Source organism: Physeter macrocephalus, chromosome 5, assembly GCF_002837175.3.
Source record: "Physeter macrocephalus isolate SW-GA chromosome 5, ASM283717v5, whole genome shotgun sequence".
NCBI lineage: Eukaryota > Metazoa > Chordata > Mammalia > Artiodactyla > Physeteridae > Physeter > Physeter macrocephalus.
The window spans coordinates 93596423-93620183 of NC_041218.1; the positions used below are offsets into that span (position 1 = coordinate 93596423).

Sequence of the window (23761 nt, forward strand, 5' to 3'; positions counted from 1 at the left end):
GTCATACAGAGTGAAGTAAGTCAGAAAGAGAAAAACAAATATCGTATATTAACGCATATATGTGGAACCTAGAAAAATGGTACAGATGAACCGGTTTGCGGGGCAGAAACAGAGACACAGATGTAGAGAACAAAGGTATGGACACCAAGGGGGGAAAGCGGCAGGGGGGTGAGCTGGTGGTGTGATGAATTGGGAGATTGGGATTGACATGTATACACTAATATGTATAAAATGGATAACTAATAAGAACCTGCTGTATAAAAAAATAAAATTCAAAAATTCAAAAAATAAATAAAAATATTTATTTAATTTAAAAAAAAAAAAAAGGAAGCGAGGCCCACAGTCCAGTGGAGGCCCTGGTGCAGTCAGGAGAGCAAGATTTCAGTTCGCATCTGCCATGTACTTACATAAGGCCCTTTGGCAAATTACTTAAACTCTGGTCTCTTCTAACAAGAATCAACAATTCACTTAGAAACTGGTAAAATATCCTAATGTTACCCATTTGGCAAGTTACCCAAGTCCCCTATTTTTAAAATTACATAATTTGAAAACACAGCATAAAAGTGGGAAAAGAATGAAACTAGAAGATCAAGAAACAAAGTCCATTTGACTCCTAAATGGTGTCCTGTGGTTCTAGGTTGAAATTTCCAGGTTCTCTGGGCTGGGGTCAATTTATGCCTTCTGGCGTGCAGGCTGGAATGCTTGTGGTTTTTAATATTCCCTCAAGTTAACGAAGATGTGACTGTCATGTAGAAAATTTTGTAATCCTTACTGACTAAAATATCTACTGTAGCAGCAGCCCACAGGGACAATTTCCAAAAATTCAGTGTCTATGAAATGAGTATTCTTTACATTCTCGTAGTCCAAGAAAATCAGCAAACAGAAAAGGAAAAAAAAAAAAAAATCAACCACTGGAATGGTACAAAGGACTAAATAGCGGTCTGGAAAAATAAGACCCCAGATAAAAAGGCTTAAGGTAATACTAGCTTCCATCTGCTTTTTAGAATCACCCGTACGAAGGAGGAAGCTGCCTGGAACGTGTACTTACCATTCCTTCTCCTTCTGTGTGGAATCCATCCACCGGGGCACACTCGCTGGCATGGCCATAGCAGAAGCAGTTTCCTCGAATCACCATATCGTAAACCGCGTAATAGTACTTTTCTCTGATTTCCATTCTGGAATCCAAAAGGTTATCTCCCAAAGTATGTAGTTTCACAAACTTGATTCTCAAGTTGGTGATTTTTAAGAGATCTACAAAGGTCACCAAGAATATGAAAAGTTTGATCAAAGAAGCAAGACTTCCTTTGCAATCAGACAACTTGGTTTTTTTCTCTTTATAGAAAGGCATGACAAATAAAAATGGCTTAAGCTTACACCCCTTGCATGATCTAGATGCACGTAATAGTAAAGGTTAACGTAATGTGACAGTCTCTCCAAGAAAGGTTATTCCCTTCTCATCAGTTTAAGAAGAACATCTGTTCTCTGATGGATTTGTTGGCAGACTGATGTCTCAGGAAGATGTGTGGAGGCGGAGAAATTTTACAATGCGGTTGCATGATTGCCGGAAGCCACTGAACACACAGTAATCTAAACTATTGCAATACCATCTGGTTCCCACAGCAATTAGTCTCAAAATCAGAAAATTCCATTCAGGTGGGAAAGAGCTTATCAAAGCACTCCAATTCTCATTATGATTATAAGATAGTTAGAGACATGTTTGTGTTCATCTTTGGAGAGGAAAATGCTATCTGCAATTTCCCACCATTTAGGTGAAATCCAAGTTACTAAAATCGATTTAACACGATAGAATAACCACAATCCAGGGCCTGACTTTTCAACCAAGTTTGGAAGCACCGTTACCATCTACAACTTTCTGGGTCTTAGTTTTACAGTTTACCAATATAATTACCAATATAATACAGTGGCGTGAAGATAAAGGAGTTTAGTATTGGGATGTTGAGGCAAATTATTTTTTCCTGATAGAAGTTACTTCTAGACCAATGTCTCTTATTTGATCTTTTCTTCCTTTTCCTGGGTCTATAGGCCTATGCTTATTACAGAAGCGGGGCTGTCAATTACATTCTCTAATAAGTTGATAAACCAAGAGTCATTCAATCTTCTCCATCAGTGTTTTCATTAATCACTAAGTGGCTCTTGCTGAAGTGGACCCCAAAAGACTGCTTAGTCCACCTGTCCTCCCCTTTTAGTTCTGTAGCCTAAAATTGCTCCTAAGCTTTACTTTCATTTCTGCTGACAGATTCTTAAAATTTACAACACGGGACAACGGGGCATTGGCCCAATGCATCGGATACTTTCAAAGCCCAGATACAATTTTAAATACTTATAATATATGCATAGCTTACAATGAAGACTATAGAAATAGCTGTGGGTTGAAAGAGAAAGCCCATGAGTCCATGCATTCAACTTAGGCTCTTTGTAAAATCAAAAACTAAACAGAGAAACTGTGGTACTACTTCACCGAACGGAATTTCTGAATGCCAACATTTCCTCCTGCACAATATGAGCACAAGCGCCTATTGACAAGAGGCCAAACAACAAACTTGAAGAGCAGCTGAGTATTTAGAAGCCCTTGCATGATCTCTGTGGAAGCCCTCAGCAGAGCAAATAAGCTCCCTCGCTCTCTCCTGCCATATTTAACAACAGCTAAGCCTCGTATTTACTGCTGTTATAAGAGGCACAATCACTTTTGAAGTCAGTTTCGGAGGCCTCAACAATGCGGACAACTAAAGAGTTATTGTTCCCTTGATTACAAAGTAAATCCAAAGCATGATCTGTTACAGTGGATGCTTCTTTAATATAGGAATAGGTTTTCTGATGCCATTTTACAGCCAAAGACAATAGAAAGATAATGGCAGCACATTCTCCAAGTCCCACAAATTTCACCCAAAAGGAACAGACCGTGAGTCCTTTTACGGACCCAGGAGATGTTGGTCATGGAGCCTGTGTGGACATTTCTCACAACTGGATTTTGAGAGCGGGGAGGGCAGGCCTCCCAGAGCTCACTCAGAAATGGCACAGGGCTGCATGTACCATTAAATATTCGTTTGATATCACACTAAGTGAAGTCAGAGAAAGACAAATGTCATATGATATCGCTTATATTTGGAATCTAATTTTAAAAAATGATACAAATGCACTTATTTACAAAACAGAAAGACTTACAGATATCCAAAACAAACTTGTGCTCACCAAAGGGGAAACATGGCGGTGGGTGGGGGTGGGATAAATCAGGAGCTTGGGATGAACACACACACACTACTACATGCAAGACAGATAACCAGCAAGGACCTACTGGATAGCACGGGGAACTCTACTCAATATTCTGGGATAACCTACATGAGAAAACAGTCTGAAAAATAACATATATGTACATGTGTAACTGAATCACTCTGCTGTACACCTAAAACTAACACAACACTGTAAATCAACTATACTCCAATAAAATTTTAAAAAATAAAATAAAACTTTAAAATAAATAAATATTTGTTTGACAATAGAATGACTAAGTAAATTACAGACCAGACACGGTCTGGGCCATATGTAAAATTAAGTGGGGAAACAGTACTTTTCTGGCAATATTCCCTGGACTCCTTCCATTCTACTCTCCCCTGCTTTGAGCCGGGAAGTGCCATGGGGCTTTGGTTCAAAGGAGGGCCATGCTCCACTGAGAAAGACCAGCAAGACCTCACCCCACCTCTGCTCAACTGACTGCACCTCAGTAGCTGGAGAGGGGGCCTTACCCTCACTCTGAGGTGCAGGTCCCGGTCTACAGAAGGCCACAGCTGCTGGCAGTGATGATACCAACAGTGGCAGCAGCTTCACGGACCCAACATTTTCTATGCGTTGGGCACCTTGGTGAGTCATTTATATACATTACTCATTTTCCATCCACAACAACCAGAAGGTCAGTATGACTATCTCCATTTACAGACGAAAAGGAGAAGTTAAAAAAAAGTTTTAAGTAAACGACTTGCCCAAGGTCACAGAGCTCTAATATGCTGGAGCTGGGACTTAAACCAGCTGTGTCGGACTCCAAAGCCCATTCTGTCTACCAAGAAGATCAAAATGTATTTCTGTGAAGACATGAGCCTGGCTGCTGGCTGCTGGACAGCACTCTGCTCTAAGAATCATAACACGTGCGTTCAGGATCTCTCATTAAATAGCCACGTCACTTTACGCGTGTGAGTCCAACTCTGAGCCTCAGTTGACTCATCTATGAAATGCAACTGCAACCCTCATCTTGATGAGCCCACTGAATATGGCTGAGACCTCAAATTTTCCCCCCAGGATTCTTTCTTCTCTTCTTCTTTTGACAATAAGAGCCCTAGCCAAGAGTTTGAGAGCGCACACAGCCACCAGCTAAAGCATCTCACATCTCCGGCAGTGTAGCCGGGGGACTAATTCTGGCCAATGGGGTGTGAACGGATGTGATGTACGGCTTCAGGTCGCTTGCTCTTTACTTGTCCCCTCCCACAGGTTGGGACAAGGACAGGGCGGGGTTGATCCAGGTCTAAGCATGTGGATACAGACTACAAGACAGAGGGAACCTGGGAACCTGGGTGACCTAATGGCTACAGTTGCCAGATTTGGCAATAATAATACAAGGTGCTCAGTAAACTTGAATTTCATAAAAACAATTAATCATTGCAGTAGCAATATGTCCCAAATATCACATGGCTATACTAACCACAAATATTGCATGGAATAGGCTCGTACCAGTCACAAATATCACATGGGATATAGTTATCCTAAAAAAATGATTTTTTATCTGAAAATTCATACTGAACCGGGTGTCATCCTGTATTTTATCTGGTAAGCCTGCTTGCGGCAAGTGAATGGTACTTTATCTGTAAATCTCCCTCGGTGATTTCGTGAGAAGTCAACTTTTTTGAGACACTGCATTTTTGGGGACACCTTGTTACAATGGCCTAATCTGTACCTTTATATACATGATTATATATATGTATGCATAATATATGATATATATCATATATATGATATATATATATATACACACACACGTCATATATATATATGATATTGAGCAATAAATAAAGTATTATGACCAGCATAATGATTTGGGGTCTTATGACACAAACCTTTTACTCTTTTTTTTTTTTTTTTTGCGGTACGCAGGCCTCTCACTGTTGTGGCCTCTCCCGTTGCGGAGCACAGGCTCCGGACGCACAGGCTCAGCAGCCATGGCTCACGGGCCCGGCCGCTCCGCGGCATGTGGGATCTTCCCAGACCGGGGCACGAACCCGTGTCCCCTGCATCTGCAGGTGGACCCTCAACCTCTGTGCCACCAGGGAAGCCCAAACCTTTTACTCTTATCAAAACGTGTTCCCCCCCTTCAGTGAGGGCTGATAACTGCCAATTTCAAGAGCATTGCAAAGAAAGAAGGAAATGAAGAGGGTGGAATTAGCACTTGATATTTAGATTCTGGGTCGCAGTGCTCTGGGTAAGCATTCGCCCATGATTGCTGTTCTTCATCAAAGCTTTTATTTGAAAACAAGCTTACTCTGTATCCTTGGACTGTAAGGGTCTTCTATTCTGAAAGCAGGATCTAAAGCACGAAAAATCACCTAAAAATAGATATGAGTAATTGGTATTTTTGCAATGATCAAAAACTAGATTTGTAAGTAGAATGGAAAACAAAAAGAACAAACCAACCTCTCCTTCCGTTGAGGGTTCAATGTCAGAATATCGGGAATCACAAATTATATCATCGACTTTTTTCATGGGGCCGGTGGAAATGCCGGGAAACGAGCTCTCACAATCATAGGCAAAGTATCTGTACACACCCCAGGTTTTTCCAAAGTCGGACGATCGTTCTATCAGCATAGCGGCTGGACGGAATGTCTAAAGGCAGGGTGGAAGAGACTCGTTGGACGCTTTTATTGGTAATCTGTATTTTAAAATCTCAGAGGAAAATATCATTCAATTGTGTGCCACAAACCCTGACTGCATGTGGTTGGTATTTCAGACTGTGGCTGGATTTCAAATATTTCAAGCTGTTCCATGGAACCTCTTTTCACAGCAAAGTGTCTCGCCTCTAAACTTTGCACTTTCTCCCACCCTACCAGAGACTAGTAAGCTGTTCCTCTTTAGAAGCTGATTATAAACAGGCCTTAATAGCGTACAAGTTTTGGTGCATTTAGCCACCATGCCCATGACATGACTGCTTAGCTTGAGTGTTCCTTCTTTCATTCATTCGTTTAATCATTCGGTAGATGTGTAATGACAGCTACTCGGTACCAGACAGGGGTCTAAATGCTGTAACTAATGCTGTCCAATGAGGTACAGGAATGGGCAGAATTTACAAAACAATTCGTCAAACACTATAATAGAGTCACATGTGGTGTGCTTTGGGAAAACAAGAGGAAGGAATTACTAACTCAAGAAGCTAGAGAATCCTGCAATTCCAGCTACACACCCCAAAGAACTGAAAACAGGGACTCAGATGGAAACTTGTACATGAACAGTCAGAGCAGCATCATTCACAATCGCCAACAAGTGGAAACCACTCAAGTGTCCATCAGTGGATAAACAGATACACAAAAGGTGATATATACATGCAATGGACTATTATTCAGCAATAAAAAAGAATGAAATTCTGATACTTCCTACAACATGAACCTTGGAAACATTACTCTAAGGGAAATAAGCCACAGAAGAATAATATGTGATTCCACTTATATGAAACATATGGAATAGGCAAGTACGTGGAGACAGAAAGTAGATTAGAGGTTAAGAGGGGCTGAGAGGAGGCAGTGATGAGGAGCTATTGCTTAATGGGTACAGGGTTTCTACTTGGGGTGATGAAAAAGTTCTGGAGATAGTAGTGTTGGTCGCACAACATTGTGAATATACCTACTGCCATCAGAACTGCACGTTTAAAAATGGTTAAAAAAGCAAATTTTGTGCTACATATATTTTAGCACGCGCGCGCGCACGCACACACACACACACACAAACTAGGGAATGCTTCAGAGAGAAGATGGCATCAAACTTATCTTAAAAGAGTCACTGGGTGTTTTCCGGACAGTGGGGAGAGATGGTTACAGGTGGCAGGAGGGGCTGATTGGGAAGGAATTCGTTGCCATGCTAAGGGGTTTACTTTATCTTTATGCAATGAAGGGGAATACTGAAACATTTAAGTGAACAGAATGAAATGCTTAGATTGCACTTCAGAAAAACAACTCTGGCAGAGTTACTGGACAAGGACAAAACAAGAGACAAGGGAACCAAGTGACAGAAAAAAGATGAAGGTCTTAACTCAAGCATTACAGTGTGGATAGCGATCAAGGGATGGGATTGACTGCTCTGAAAATTTACTGTAAGTAAAATATGATGAATTGCACTTGGTGATCAATTTGATTCCAGTGGAAAGGGAGGGAGAAGAAAGAACCAGGAACCCCTGAGCTTAGGTAGGTGGGCGTGTGTGCTACCACTAACAAAGATACAGAAGAGAAGCAAAGGCATGTAGTTTTGGTCTAGTTATGTGCAAGGTCTCAGAATCGAGACGCCCACTGGACAACTGGAAACAGTGGTCGTGGACTCAGCTATGAGAATGGAACTTGAAACATGGATTTGGGAGGCACTGTATATATACAGTATTTGAAACCTCCAAGTATTTAATTTCCCCTCAAAAAGAAAAGGAGAAGATAAAAGAGAGCCAAGTCAGTGCTCCAACATCCACAAAGGGCTAGTAGAAGACAAGAGAGGGGTGCTGGGAACTTTAATCACATTATTTCATTTAACCTTCCATTACAGGCTGAACTGTGTCCTTCCCAAATTCTGATGTTCAAGACCTAATCCCTAGTACCTCAGACTATAACTGTATTTGGAGATAGGGTCTTTAAAGGGGTAATTAAAATAAAGGGAGGTCACTGGAGTGGACCCTAATCACATATGACTGGTGTCCTTCTAAGAAGAAGACATCAGGACACAGACAGGTCCAGACAGAAGACCAGGTGAAGACACAAGGAGAAGACGGTCTTCTAAAAGCCAAGGAGAGAAAGAGGCCACAGAAGAAACCAACTCTGCTGACACCTTGATCTCAAACTTTGTCCCTTGAGAACCCTGGAAAATACATTTCTGTTGTTCAAGCCACCCAGTCTGTGCTACCGTGTGTTATGGCAGCCCTGGCAAACTAATATACCTTAACAACACATTTGCCTGACAGATGAGGAAATCGAGGCTCAGAGACATTAGGTAACTCGCCAGGTATTGGCAGAGAGATTTCAATCCAGACTGAATGAAGACCTTTCAAATCCAGGCTGAATGAAGATCTTTTTTGCCTCACTGGCTAATGGTGTAACAGAAGCCTGAAAAATGGATGCCAGAGAGGAAGGAGGAAAAAGACAAGAATTCTGGAAACTGAGGCAGGATGGAGATTTAGGAGGGTGTGGTGAACAGGGACAACAGGAAAAAAGAGATGAAGCAGAATGAGCGCTAAAAATAGGCAAAAGCTTCAACAGTGATGAACAGGGTAAGTGCCTTTCGGGAAGCGGCAGTCAGCTGACGATGGAGGAAGATCAAGAAAGTTAAGGCAACTCGGCAAACGGAACCTCAACAGAGACACTCACTTCTGAATTCAAACCAGTGCTTGACTCACAGATCCAGAGAACAAACTAGTGGTTACCAGTGGGGAGCGGGGGAGGGGCGATGGAGGGGTGGGGGCCCGGGAGGCACAGACTACTTGGTATAAGACAGGCTCATGGATGTATTGTGTGGTACAACACAAGGAGTACGGCCAACAGTTTCTAATAACTGTAAACGGAAAGTAACCTTTAAAAATACATAAAAATAAAAAATTTTTTTAAAGAGAGTAAATGTTGGGGGCCAAGACGACCAATACAAGAACTTGAACAGAACCATAAAAAAAAATAAAACAAATGCTTGACAGAAATCTGGGTGACAACTAAGGGTGAAAACTAGTACATGCCCAGCTCTCCTTGCACCATCCTTCATAATCATGATGGTCTTTCCGGGAGACAAGGGTAAGGAAATGGAAAGTCACATTTCGACAGATTCCTTGACTTTACTAGTTGCTCAGGTTTGTTTGTTTTTTTTTTTTTTTTTTTTTTACCTATTCAGAAATATAAGAAAATGATACTTTATTAAACCCAAGAGAGTATTAGACTAAAAATTTTAAACAAAGGGGGAAAAACCCCAATAACTGAACCAAGACAAACTCCCCAGGGGACCTGCCTCGTGGGTGGCAACACTTTGGAGAGAGACTAGCCTGATGTCTCTGTGGCACAAGACAGCAGAGAGGAAAAGCCTTATAGCCAGTCCTGGCTGTGCTTCCTTCTCTCTCCCTTCTGGAACCTTCTGAGTCCCAAAAGGCTATTGACGAGTGATCCAATTTCCTGTGAAGTTAGGAAGCTGCTGGAAACTGGGACAACACATTTTACCTACAGAAGAGAAGCCTTTCCATGTTCACTGCTGAGTCACTGACCTTCTCAGGCCTCACATTGCTGCATAGCTGCCTCTGAATTTATACTAAACAAAAGAGCTGTGAGTTCGGAAACCTTTGGCTATGAACAAAAACAGACTGTGGACATGCTAACTGGGTTTTGCTACCCTAAGAAAATCCAATCTACTTAGTAAACAGCCATGTCCACGCAAACACGAGTTAGAACAAACACACTCTCATATGATCCAGCAATCCCACTCCTGGGCATACACCCAGACAAAACTATAATTCAAAGATACATGCACCCCTGTGTTCATAACAGCACTATTCACAAAAGCCAAGACGTGGAAGCAACCTAAATGTCCATCAACAGATGAATGGATAAAGAGGATGTGGTACATATATACAACGGACTACTACTCAGCCATAAAAATGAATGAAATAATGCCATTTGCAACAGCACAGATGGACCTAGAGATTATCATACTAAGTCAGAAACAGAAAGACAAATACCATATACTATCACCTATTACATGGAATCTAAAATATGACGCAAATGAACTTAACTATGAAACAGAAACAGACTCACAGACATAGAGAACAGACTTGTGACTGCCAAGGGGGAGGAGGGTGGAGAGGGAGGAATTGGGAGGTTGGGATTAGCAAACTATTATATACAGAACGGATAAACAACAAGGTTCTACTGTAGAGCACAGGGTACTCTCTTCAATGTCCTGTGATAAACCATAAAGGAAAAGAAAATACATATATATATACATTCATTTTCATAACGGAATCACCTTGCTGTACAGCAGAACTTAACAGATTATAAACCAACTATACTTCAATAAATTTTTTTTTTAAAAAAGGAATAAACACACTCTTCACCCTTGCCCCCTTGCCGTCCTCACCACCCAATGGTATCACCACCCTCCTAGTTCCCCAGCTCACACATCTCAGTAATTTTTGATTCCTCCCTGCCTTCTGCTGTTCTGCTTCTAATCCTTCTCCAATTCATGGCTGAGTCTTTGATTCTAAAGGGTCCGACTGACCCCCTTAGAAAACAGGGGCTCCTCCTCTCGGCAATGACTCTCAAAGGCAACAGTAGCAGAGGGTAGCAGAGACGGTGGCAAGGGGAGACGTGGGACTGGAAAAAGCTCTCCAGGTCACGCTGCCAGGACTCCGGGTTGCAGCAGGAGGCTTCCTCCTACTTGAGAGCCACAGCCAGCCTTTGAGTTAACACCATCCCTGCCTAAGTCAGCTCCAGCTCCCTCTTACCGCTGACCTTGAGAGCCTCCTGCCTCTGTGCCCTCTCTTCTCCATGGCCCGGGCCCTCCTCTGCACTTCCTCTTGGCTCCCTTCCTGAAACACAGGTCTCATTTCCTGTCGATGGCCCCCCATTTTCTATACAGTTCGCACTCCTCAGCAAGGAAGCAAGGTCCTTCTGGCTGTAACCTTACTTCCCGCTCCTCCCTTCACTAGCCCAAGTTCAAGGCACGTCTACACAGTACGTGTTGAACAAACTCTGCCCGAACCGTCCCACCACCAGAGCTTTGCTCTCACACCGCCAAGAAGGGTTTTTCTTCCACCTCCTCTCCCTAAAAGCCTGCTCACTCTTCCTGGCCAGGTCAAGAGCAATCCCAGTCCTCTCCTCGTAACGCTTTCTCCTTTATCCCAGGCAAAAATGAATCTCACTCTCCTCCCTGCCGGTGTACACTATCTGAACTTCTGCTCTAGCAGTGAGCACATCCTACCTTGTACTGTAAGTTATTTGCAAGTATGTATTTCTCCCCTAGAAGACTGGAGCTTCCGGACAGCGCAGAGCAGGAACATGCTATCTTTAAAATCTAAGGCAGTTTTCTTACAAACAGAAGATGACTGAATGCATTTATCCACTTACTTATTTGTAAAGCAATTACCACATGCCAAGCATCAGCATATATAAAAGCAATCAGGCTCCCACTATACGCCAGGGTGGTAAGATCATGCCTACCCCGGGGGCAGAGGGGTGTACACCACACAACCTATAATGCAGGCGTTATCTTTCTTCCCATTTTACCAAAGAGGAAGGAGAAGCTCTGGCCACACACGCCACTAAGGGGCAGAAGGGGAGTCACACCCAAGTCTGTGCAACCCTGTAGATGTTGCTTTTCACACGTGAACCAGGCACCCAAAGGATGAGTTCTGCCAACGTGTACCCATTCTTTGGGTCTCAGTTTAATCACCACCTCCTCCGTTTGACTTTCAGCACTTCTGCGCAGAATTTCATCTCCGGCCCGTTGTACTCGCTTGAATGAGTATTCAACTACAGGATATGTGCCCACCCGACTTTTGGATATAAACGAGCTACCCACAAAAGGTAGCTTTACCTTTTAAATGGAAAAAAACGAACAAAGTAAAAGATAGGACCATAAACATTAATAAAGACGATTTTGAGTATCTTTAGGTGTCCCATAGCACGAAGGCAACATCCGAAGTTGAGTCTCAATTCTAACTGCCAGGTTGAGCACACGGCCAATGAAGGGACAAGGCGTGGTTCAGGGAAAGTCCTCCCCCTCCCTCGCGAGAGCAGGTGCCACAGTGTAAACCTTCCCCCCCGCCCACCCCAACCAACAACAGCAGGTTCCCGTGGGGGAGCAAGGGGATGAAGAGCTCAGGCCTGGGACCAGCCGCCCAGCAGCCCTCCTAGTCACGTTGTGACTTCCACGCCCACCCCTGGCCCTTGGCCTCCCAGGCTTAGGCAGAGGACACAAGCAAGACTTTCACGGCTACCCGCCCACACTGTAAACCTACCCCTGGCACCTTTTCCAAACCTGAGAAGGTGTAGATAAGGCCCCCAACTGAAAACGATTCAAAAGTGATTTTAATCTGAGAAGCAATAAGTAAATTATAGGTTTTGTGTGCACCAACATGTACTTTAAGCCATGTGAAGCCTGTCATTTCCAGGCAGCTGCTTAAGAAGAAACAAAGGGACTTTGTACCCAGACATTCCCTAGTCCTGGGGTCATTTTACATCTCTCAAAGAAAAAGGATGGGAAAAATCCACGTTGAAGAAGGCAGGCGCATTTCTTAAGGAACTCAAAAACCGTTCCCACATATTTTGCAAAACCTTGAAAACTAAAGATAATACACTTCCTTTTCAGTTACCAAAGTCAGCATTAAAACATCAACCCAAGGGAGCAGGGACTTACTCTCCAGATGTCTTACTATGATTTGGGAGCAGGTCAAAGCTGCCTGTCTCCATGGGGAAATAAACAGATATCTAATTAAAAGTTTACAGTCGAATCATCTTAGAACAGTGGCTCTCTACTTACTGCCATGAAGAGAGAGTATCTGTTAAGCGTAGTTCTTCAGGCCCCTGTTGAAAGGCTGTTCGATTATCCCAATTTATAGCAACAATAATGTTTAGGTTCCCACTGAGGCCAACTCGCAACCGCCATCCATTTTGAAAGGGGAATTTGTGAGAAAGTTAGGGATTCCTTACCTTGAAGGTCATGATGAGATGAGTGAAATGGAATTCTGCTTCCAAATCCAGTTGGATAGTTACATTTTCCACGCCTATAGGAGATTTTTTGGAAAAGACAAAAAGGAAACAGCAAGGTAAACAGGAACATCTGTGAACAACTGAGACTGTTCTCTTCAAGTATCCTTAGGCTCCGCATAGAAGTTCTCTCTGCAGTCCATCTTAAGCTGAAGATAAATAATGATAAAACCCTGGCTTGATTCAGGTGATGGAGCACATCTCAGAATGATTCTTCAGTTATTCATAAATCATTCTGGAGTTCAACGTATTGAATATGTTCCCTGGAAGAAGACATCTGGCAGAATGGCAGAATGACAGCCTTTAGTTGCCGTCAAGAAAGACATCTTTTGCTCAGGAAAAAAAATGAAAAAGTCCTCCCAACCCACTAAGCCAAGGGACTCTCAAAGGGGAAACAAGAGAGGGCACTTCCTGTGCACAGTAGGGGTTCAGCTTTGCTGTCTGAAGCCCAGGAACACAATCCTCTTCCAGTCGAAACACAAATAGTCCTTTTTTTCTGTGCAGCAGCAAAGAAAACAAATAAGAGTCCACTACGTTTTGTGAGTTACACTCCAATTTAGAAAAACCTATCCCTGATGGAGAAGCCTTTGGGTGCATTTCCACAACTGAGGAACAATGCCAAAGAGACAAAGAATGGGTCAAATAAATAAACTGGCCCAGAACAACTACTAACATCTTCCCTTTCAGGGGAAAGCCTGAACAAACAAATGAGCCTCTGCACTATGCCCTGGGGGTCAATCCACTGGCATTCCAGGGACGGAAAGCACCTCCTCCCCAATCCCTGGGGCCCTCAAGCCTGCCTGTTTAAGTGAAGGAGACCTTTCCACATTTCCTGTGCTCTAGGGAGCTTTGTGGGGGGTGGGGGGGGGGTCCATCTTCTGAAGCAAAAGAAGTCTTACACGCAGGAAGACAGGAATGTGTCGGGATGGATCATGTCACAGGCTGGTGTATTTTCAGGAAATCAGTAGGACTTTTGAAATAAACTCTCCCACTGGACAACTGCCAAGTTAATTGGGGATGGGGGTGGGGGGGAAGTGGTCACTGGAACGGATATGAGTTAGTTGGAATGTTAAAGAAAAACATAGCCGTGCTAACTAACCTTATCCAACTTATTAGAAAGAAACGTACTACAAACCTACTCTCCGCCTTTCTTTTTGAGCGACAAGGTTAGCTAAGCAACTATCTGTCTCTCCTTTCCCAGGCTTTTAAAAACCTGCACTATTTGTTTAAAATGAAGAGATAACGAAATAGTGTAAAGTACGAGCAAGACTAGGACAAGACTAGGACCAGTTCTGTAACGTAAGAGCGGATCCGGCAATGTGGGCTTGAAAAGCGCATTCCATTTTAGATTCCTAACCTGATAAAGCACTGCAGGGTTTTTTTGTTTTTTTTTTTAAATATGGGAAGAAAAGTCCACGGAGAAAAGAAATGAGATCATTCTTCTATGGTGTACTTGGTTTCTGTCAGACCTAGGAATAAAGCATCATGAGGGGTAAGTTAAAAGTAGCTACACATTCCAAGACTGTTTCTGGACCTGAGCACTGATAATTTAACACGTCACGTAAAGCTCATCTTGGACAAAACATAAAGAAAATAGATAAAATCACATTCCTAAAGAAAGTCTTCACTTGTGACCTATCATAGACAGCAGACAGATGAGAGGGGACCGTAACAATCAGTCTGACTTTCTAAAACGAAGCTCCATCCACCTAATCTCATCACACAGGAGTGTGACAGAGTGACAGCGCCCTCAAACCCCTCTATTTGAAAATCCCTTCTTTCTGGCATTTGGCCTCTTTTGTCCCACAAACTCAAAGTTGTAGAGACTGATTAACTCCTGATGTAACCAAGAAAAACCCTCCTCTAGAACAATAGCACATGATGAACTATTTTACTGTCTATCAACTTGTTACTGATGCTGAGGCATCCTTCTTCTAATTGTCTTTCGGTCTCACTGGAAAAACGTGGACAGTCAGAAACGTCCCACATTTGTCATAAGCTCTATGTGGTTTCAGAAGTCCCAGGCTTGCCCTGCTCAGGCTTAGATTCACTCCTTTGAGAGTCCTTTCTCATAAATGTTTTCTAAAAAAGATCGAATGGTCGGGACTTCCCTGGTGGCGCAGTGGTTAAGAATCCACCTGCAAACGCAGGGGACGTGGGTTCGATCCCTGGCCTGGGAAGATTGCACATGCCGCGGAGCAACTCGGCCCACGAGCCACAACTACTGAGCCTGCACTCTAGAGCCCTCGAGCCACAACTACTGAGCCCGCGTGCCACAAGTACTGAGGCCCGTGCTCCGCAAAAAGAGAAGCCACCGCAATGAGAAGGCCGCACACCGCAACGAAGAGCAGCCCCTGCTCGTTGCAACTAGACAAAGGTCACGCGCAGCAATGTAGACCCAATGCAGCCAAAAATAAATTAATCAAAAACAAAAGATCTAATGGTAACACTGTTAATGACAAACACATTAACTCTACCGTTAGTCCTCAAATTTCAGCATTCAGGTCTGAAACAAATGCAAAACTAATTTGGGCTTAGTTGTAGCGCAACAGTAACATCATATTTGATGCATTTATTAAACCAAAACCCAAGAGGCAAAGAAAGGAAAAACGGTGGGATTCACACCCTCGCTGGAAAAGCTGACTTGGGGTCATTATCCACGTTGAGTCTGAAAAACTACATCTAGTGTGTATTGCAGAGTACTATGATTAAATGTTCTCTAGATGGAAGGAAGATGGTGGGCGTTGATTCTGCCCTTTCCTTTGGGGTTGATCAAAATGAAAGATGATGTTTTGCGGAGGAATAAGGGCCTGAGATGGTGCAGGGCCTTCCCACACCCTCCCCAGACTGACCCCTGCCCATGGCCACGCTCCCCAAGGCCCCTGCAGGATGAAGACTATCAAATACTCCTTTGGTCTCGCATGAAAGACTTCTTTCTTATAGGAAGTGCATACTTCAGGAAGATGGATCGGATTTTCCCACGAGGAGTTAGTGCTTCAGGCAGTAAATCTGTCAAAGGCCCTAATTCCAGGATAGAGAAACCAATCTAATCACAAACACCCAGGAGCCCGTAAACCCCTTCCAGGTGACCAATCACACTCCTTGGAACTTATCCCCATACCAACCACATACCATTTTCGGATTGCCACCAGATCTTAAGACGGTTTGGAGCAAATGTCGTGACCACATTTTCAATGAGATGACTGTCAGGGTTCAGGGTTTCATGATAAGGATCTTGTGAATTGCATATGAAGCATTTTTTGTCCTCCTGAAAGCAAAGTCAGTTCTATGAGTCTAGGAAGCAATCGCGCGCGCACACACACACACACCAAAATCAAGCCCACAACACAAAAACCCAATGCACTTGCTTCAAGAAAAATGCATGTGCCAAAATTACTTAAATGACCTGTCATATGTCTTTCACTTTTTAACTTAACTGAGTATGAAATACTCCTGAAATTTTCCTCTTCTCTTGCAACTTCAAGGTCAAAAGTAGAAGAAGGCATTGTTTCCACAAGCTATTAATTTAATCAAAATGAAAGTTCTAGGCTTAAGCCTTAATCTCAGTGAATAGCTGGAGACGTTTACTCTTGAAGCAAACTGCAGAGGAGGTTTTAGAGAATTTTTGCTGACATAAAGCAAACTGAAAATAAAAATAGTTCAATTGGCCTGATTTCCAAAAACCTACATAAAGCAGAAACCAAGTATTAGGCAGACGTATTGAAGAAACTTTGGGAGCTACAGATAAAGATTTCTTAGCTTCTCCTCTGCCCCAGCAGTGAATTCGCAGTGGCAGCAAGCAGGCTAGCCTACAAACTGCTCAGAATATCCAGGAAGAGGACACCAGACTCTCGTGTTGGGAGCACTGAAAACTGGGACCAATTCAAAGAACGCCCAATTGGACCCGAACTGAAAATATACTTTAGGTTTTAGAGTAGCTTTGAACTTCTCTCTTCTCATTTTCCTTTTCCCTAAAATGGGGGTCACAGCCAAAAGAGCCCTCTCTGCACTCCATCACCGTGAATTATAAACAGCATCACTTAAAGTTCCCTTTTCCACATAAGGCTTTGCTCTCTAAGATTTTCTGAAATGCATATTATTCTTAGGTCTGAAAGTGACACTGAGATGGAAATCTATAGAGACCCACACACATCTTACAAACAACATTTAAGCAAGGGTGGTATTCTTATAAGGACAGTATCAACTGACTGTACTTTTTATGTTTGTATTTATTTAGCTAGCTATTATTTATCACCTTCCTCCCAAAAGGACTGAGAGACTGGCAAGTTGTACCAACTAGAAAATAGAAGCCAGAAGTCAGGAATACAATGGGACCCTGGACAAAATACTTACGCTTCCTGCCTCAATTTTTCACCTGTTCAACGTCTGAGAGAAGTACACACCCAGTGCCTTTCTTTAGGCTCTAATATCTGTGAAGAGTGCGCCTCAATTTCATGGCTAATCACAAACCAGAGAGTCTGGCTCTACTTGCTTTTAAGGCAAATAGTCCAATTCTCACTCTGGTCAAAGCTGGTTTCAGGATCTGGTGATTCATTTACAGGATGTCCTTTCCTCGGAGGTAAATGTTAGCATAATATTTCAGGTAAAATTTACATGCTAATATTAGAAAAGGCAACATCAACTGCCTTCGGTAACTCGTAGCCAAGGAAACTAATACTGGAGAACAATTACCAGAACTTAAAAAAAGTTTAATTATAGCCTCCCTTCTAATCAGGAGGAAGCAGTCTAGACATCTCCGTATAAACCTGGAAGCAAGTAAGTGGAATCCACTTTACCACATTCCTTTGATTTAATTTATCAGGTCTCCAGAATGGGCCCTCCTTCTGCTTTGTAAACATGACTCCATTTGAAGGCATCTGCCGGCAAACCACACAGGTATTCTGTCCCACTCCTGAAGGGCAGATCTGCAGGTGGGTGCAGTGACCAAGTTTAGAGCAAGTGGCTTGGCACCTGCCCTGCGCAGGAGACTAAGCCCTTATGCTGGCTTTAGAGGCCAGAGATACCTGCCTCCCTTTTCAAAATCAAGGAAAGGGATTTTCTGATTCTGGGTGGTTTATGCTTTGTGTCTTCTTTTAAAATTAGTTTCATTAAAAACGTGACCTTTGAAAGCTAGGATCTGGGTCTACTTTTAGAAACCGATAACACTCGGAAATTTCATTTTGGTCCTCCTCTATCGGGTACCATGGCAACCAGGGCATTTTGAAAAAGCAAGCATCTGATCCTGCTATCTAATGGAAGTAGATGGGAACAGCACCAAATGAGGAGAGAAAAACATTGGAGTGTTTTTCTCCATGACTGGAGTGACCTTGCAAGGTGTCTGTCAGTGCTGGAATACTCTTTATCCAAGTGAAAGATTTGGGAAAAGCCCAAGATCACCACTCAGTGTATAAAAAGGAAGAGGTTAAACCACCTTTCATATACATTTCCAAAGAGGAAAGGATTAAAAAACAAACCGAACCAACCAACAAACAAAGAGACACGGGACTTTGAGAGGTCAGGGCTTGGGGGCAGGGGCCACCAGATCTGTCTGCAGCCCTGCCTTTCCACACCGACTGTGGCCGCCGCAGGAAATGTTTGGCGGATGCAACTGTGCAAACTGTGAGCCACCACAGTGCAAAAGGGTGAGCCACCAGCCTAATCCCGGGACTCCCTGGCTGCGGCGCTTCCTATCTGGATCGCTGGCAGGATGCGGAGTCCCCGGGGCCTTCCCCTTCGGTCTGGACCGGAGGAGGCGCGCGCAGAGCCTGGTGCCATCTCTCCCCTCACCTGGAGATGGCTGACGATACAGTAAGGCTCGGGTTTGTACAGCCCGCAGGTCGAGGTCACCGAGAGCTTCTGGGCTCGGCCGATGAGAAGGTCGCCGGTGGCCGGGTAGCAGCTGCCCTCCGCGCAGCCGTAGCTGAAATCGGGTTCTTGAGCACTCACTTGGGCTCCGCACAGGGCTGTGGAAGGGTCAGACGACAGGGTAGGGCACAAGCAGGGAGCGGGCCCCAGCAAAGGGAATAAGCAGGGGCGGGGAGAGAGTAGATTCAGAAAAAAGTCAGGATACACAGGAAAGAGACACAATGGGGAGATGAGCAAGGCCAGGGAAGCAAGACGCGGAGAGGAGGATTCAGACAGAAACAGACACACCAAGTTTGTCCAGCAGCCGACAGCATCACTCCCAGGAAACCCACCTACACTCGCGCCCACCCTAATCTGCCCGGGAAGCAGCTCCGGGCACTTCGACACGCCTGGACCTGGGCGCGGGGAGGCAGGTGGCCAAACGCCGCACACCAGTACTCGCGCACGTGTGTGTCTGTGAACCCGCGTGCACGCGGCAGCCTGTGTATCCTCGGCGTGACAGCGCGAGCGTGTGCGCGGAAGTCTGTGAGCGTGCAGGCGCATGAGTGTGTGTGCATATGCACGCTCGGAGGACGCGGGCGCTTCGCCGGGCGACGGGGGATGGTGGGGCTCGCGGGGGATGCCACTCTCCCGAGCGAGGGGCCGGGGGACAGTCCCTGCGGCTTTGGATTGGCTTCAACAATTCGCCATTCCGGGGACGCTCCCGGTCCAGCTGTTCCTGGCGCCATCCGGGGGCAAACAGCGATGGTAAATGAAAGCCACATGGCCCCCATCTGTTCCCAGGACGAAGCCTGCGCTCAGCTCGGGGCACTTTCCCGGAAAATGGGCTCCCGGCGAGCCTTCCACCCCATGAAGCCTGACCCCAGCGAGGGAGAGACCCACCGAGAAAGGGCCGGAGATGCAAAGCCCAGAGAGGCAGCCGCGGGAGCACCCGGAGCTCTGGCACAGTCCCCCGCGATGCAGTCGCCTGCGATCCTCGCACGCCGTCCCCAGCTACCACCCAGGGCGCTGGCGTTTAATCCCAGCGCAGAATTTCCACCGGGTCCCTCTCCCGATCCCCCAGGCTCCCCCGAAGCTGGGACCTACGGCTTGGTTTACTCTTTCCCCGCGTCCAAGCCCACGCCCTTCCCCCACCGTTTCCTGGGAATTACCTAAGAAACCGAACGCGAACATCTGGAGCCGCCCCATGGCCAGTCCCTGCAGCCGAGGGGACACAGCAGAGGAGGGGAGGACACGGCCGCCGAGCCGCCGGCTCTTTTCCTCCGTCTTCCTTTCTGGAGAGGGGGAGAGAAAAAAAGGCAAATGTTCAGAGAGAGGAGAGGGGCCCTCGCATTTCCTGCCTCTCCCACGGAAGCGGGGGGGTGGGGAGGGAAAAATCGCGCCGCCACTTTGTTCTCCTCACCCGGCGGGGCGAGCGCTCTCCCGGCTCCTGGCAGCCCCGGAGCCCAAAGAAGGGAATTAGAAAGTTTCGCCCTGGGAGGAACCGAGGGTGGCGCCTCTGCTCATGCGCACACGGGGAGCCGGGGCGGAGGGGGCGGGCGGCGGGCGGCCCCGACTTGGCGGGGACGGGGTGAGGGCCAGGTCCAACCCTCCCCCGGCGCCTCTTTTGTTTTAAGGCCGCATCTGTGGACGCGGCGGGACTGTGGCTCTTAACGTTCCCTGCGCAGAGCTGCGGGGCGGCCGCCGGGTGCGCGTCCAGGGTGCCCAGGGCGGGGGCGAGAGGTGTTCGGGTCCGCGGGCAGGAGGCGGGTCGGGACCTACGGGGCGCGCTCGTGCATTTACATTTGTAAGGAGTGAGTCACGAAGAGGTGCCCAAGGCTATAAACTCTCGGCACCCAGCGCTCCGGGAGGGCCGGTTAAACCCTTTAGAAAGGGGGTCGACCTGGAAGGTTTGCTCCTGAGAAAGCAGGGAAGCCCCCTGTATTGCTGAGCCCAGGCTGGGCGCCACCTCTGATGTCTTCATTCGAAGGAAGGAAAGTGCTCTTCGCTCCGCTGCCTTTGCGCACCAGCTCAGGACCTGCCTTGGAGTCCCTGCTACCCAGGTGGCCACAGCATTGAATTACCCATCTAATTCTGTGGGTTTTTTTTAAAAACTACTTTTTACCTAAATCCAGACGTATGGCTCGAATTCAGGTAATTTCTCGAACGCCGCTCTTGGTAGTGACGCTTTTTTCGCATCTTAACGTGAAAGGGTCGACTCACTCACGAAGCTGGAGGTCTCTCATGAGACGCACTTGTCCACAACCTCCACAAAGCACAACCTCGCAAATTCTAGAGAGGAATTCCCTGGTGTACAAATGGTGAGGAGTGCGAGCAAGCCTCTAACGTCGGGTCTCCAGCAGCACTGCGTGTGACCTGTCTGGTTAAATAAGGGGTAAATACATGCTCACCCTTCTAGGGGTTGGAGAGGGAAGAGAGGCTGGTGGTGTGATTCTGCCACCCCTTCTATGAATTAACCCAATTCTGCTGCCTTAGCAATGGCTAGAATCAGAGCTTGAGCTTTCTTTAGTCCTCTGGGCAAAAATGCTCCCTGGAGGAGGGGAGTAGAGTTAGTTGTTAGTCCAGTCAGGAGATTTGGTTTCCTAATTAATCACCCACGGGAGAAGAGTTTAAGTGGCCAGTTGGTCAGCTTTTAACTTAGTTGCAATGAAATAGGGCCCAGGGAAGTTTAATCATTAGACCATAGAGTAAGCTGCTTTGTGAGTTTATCTACATCCTTTCCACGGAGGGAGATCTTAGGTCTCGGTGATACATTAATTATTCACCAAATCAAGACTTGCCCTGCTGCAGCCTCTGAAGATTTTTGCCTCTACCTGATGCTCAGGATCCTTGGTGCTGTCTGAGCAGCCCTGAACACCGAGAAAGCGGGTGCCCTTGCGATGGTCTTAATATTGTGATGGAGGGTCTTCAGAACTTAAAAAAGATTGACAAGCAAATGTCTTCCCCCTTTGTGCAACTTTTGATACCCTGGGCCAAAGCTGATTATTACAGTTTTTCATCCATACAAATTGCAGGCAGCGTTCGGTTCTGCCTCTTTTGGGGAAACTGGCCTCCGCTCTCACAGCAGCTGAACCCTCCCTGCTACTTGGCAGTTCTATCTGTTGCCAGTCAGTGTCCTCTCCCAGAGGGCAAGCACCTTCAACACTCTCTTAAGGCTCCCTGTGTGCCTTAACATTTCACCTACAGTGGTAAACTTACCATTACTGAAAAAATTAGATTTGTTGGTTTTTGCATGCATATATTCTGACCACTCCATCTATGAATGTGTCCGTCTCCATTCCCACCTTTATCTTTTGTACTTCTGCCCTGGAAAGTGTGCCCTCATCTCACCTCCTGAGAGCAATGCTCTCACACACACAAACCTGCTCGATTCCCCCATCTTAAGAGGAAAAAAAAATAAAAATAAAAAAAGCTTTATTCTCCACACCCCTCTACTCCTTTCCTCCCTTTGACTTCACAGCCCAGGTTCTTAAAAGGATAGTCTGCACTCACTTTTCTTTCCTCCTGGTTTCTCCTCCATCCCATTGGAATGTGACTTTCATCTCCACCACTGGTCTCTGTAATGACCCCCAACCCTCTAACTGCCAAATGCAACGGACAATGTCCCTATTTGATCATTTTGTGGCATGTGTTCCTCACGATTCCTCCCTTCTTAAGACTCTTCCTTGGCTTCCAGGACACAATTCCCTCTAAAAATTTCCCACAGGACTCTGACTCCTCCCCCCACCCCCATTTTCTCGCTCCCTCTCTGATCCCTTACACATTAATGCTCCCAAGGTTCCGTTTCCAGCTTCTTTCTCCTCTACACCCTTTCATCCACATCCCGGGGCTCTACCACCTTGGCCTTGGTACGCCCCACATGGATGACTCTAGCATGTACCTTGCTTGGGATTTACATCTAATTTCTAACAGCCTACTGACCATCACTACTTTGATGACCCATAGGCACATGGGAACAGGACAGACCATATGATTCACAGGACCCAGTACAAAAGGAAAATGAGCACGTGGGGCCCCTTATTCAAAAATTATCAGTGATTTCAAGATGGTGCCCGTAGGGACTCTTCTGAGTGGGAGGCCCTGTGAGGCTGCACCGATCACATACCCTTGAAGCCAGCTCAGCCTGGGAATCACGCTGGACATTTCCGTCTCCTTCACCTCCTCCCTTCATCAGGTCCCATCATATCTACTCTAGTGGCAACTAGCCATCATGTCCCCATCACTCCAACCTCGTCACGCTGCCTTAGTTCAGTCTCTCCTCACGTCTGGTCTGAAAGCCAGCAGGAGCCTCCTGGCTCGTGTTCCTACTGCCAAACTCTTCCCTTGTCCAGTCTAACCGTCTGTAACGTTGCCGGAAGGATTTTTCAGAGGCACAACTTTGATCACATCACTCCTTCGTTCAAAAGCTTTCAATGGTTTCCCCCTGCCCACGTTAGCCTCCTGAAGTTCCCTAGACCTACTCCTTATATTATACCTTCATTTCTCTGCTACATGGACCCTCCTTGACCTCATCAACTTAGTGAGCTACCGCACATCTTCAACGCTTCTACTTAAACATGACTTCCTCTCCTCCCTCTTCTCCACTCCCGGCTCTGTCTACAGACACCTTGTAAAAGCCTGTTACAGCATACATGACATAATCCTGTAACTATTTGTTTATGCCCTTATCTCCCCCAATAGACAGTGAGACAAATACCATCATCGTGTAACATTCCTTTGGGCATAAACATTGTCTCATGTGACATGGGGCACATCTTAGGTGCTCAATAAATGCTTCTGGAATCTACGTAAATCAAGACTTGTCTCCATGTTTTAAAAACCTTCTTAGGGCTTCCCTGGTGGCGCAGTGGTTGAGAGTCCGCCTGCCGATGCAGGGGACACGGGTTCGTGCCCCGGTCCGGGAGGATCCC

General features: G+C 45.6%; 1 protein-coding gene across 1 annotated transcript in view; it reads right to left on the reverse strand.

Moving 5' to 3' along the window:
- The window catches only part of LAMB1 (laminin subunit beta 1), a 74976-nt gene extending 54651 nt beyond the window's left edge, over positions 1–20325 (reverse strand). The window contains exons 1-8 of the mRNA XM_007117685.3: positions 20254–20325; positions 20003–20125; positions 18774–18949; positions 16119–16254; positions 12930–13003; positions 5695–5883; positions 5543–5606; positions 1049–1251 (exon numbers count right to left, since the gene is read on the reverse strand). Of these exons, the coding sequence (XP_007117747.1) occupies positions 1049–1251; positions 5543–5606; positions 5695–5883; positions 12930–13003; positions 16119–16254; positions 18774–18949; positions 20003–20039 (879 nt within the window). The 5' untranslated portion in view covers positions 20040–20125; positions 20254–20325. The remainder of the gene's footprint in view (positions 1–1048; positions 1252–5542; positions 5607–5694; positions 5884–12929; positions 13004–16118; positions 16255–18773; positions 18950–20002; positions 20126–20253) is intronic.
- Between the last annotated feature and the right edge of the window lie 3436 nt (positions 20326–23761).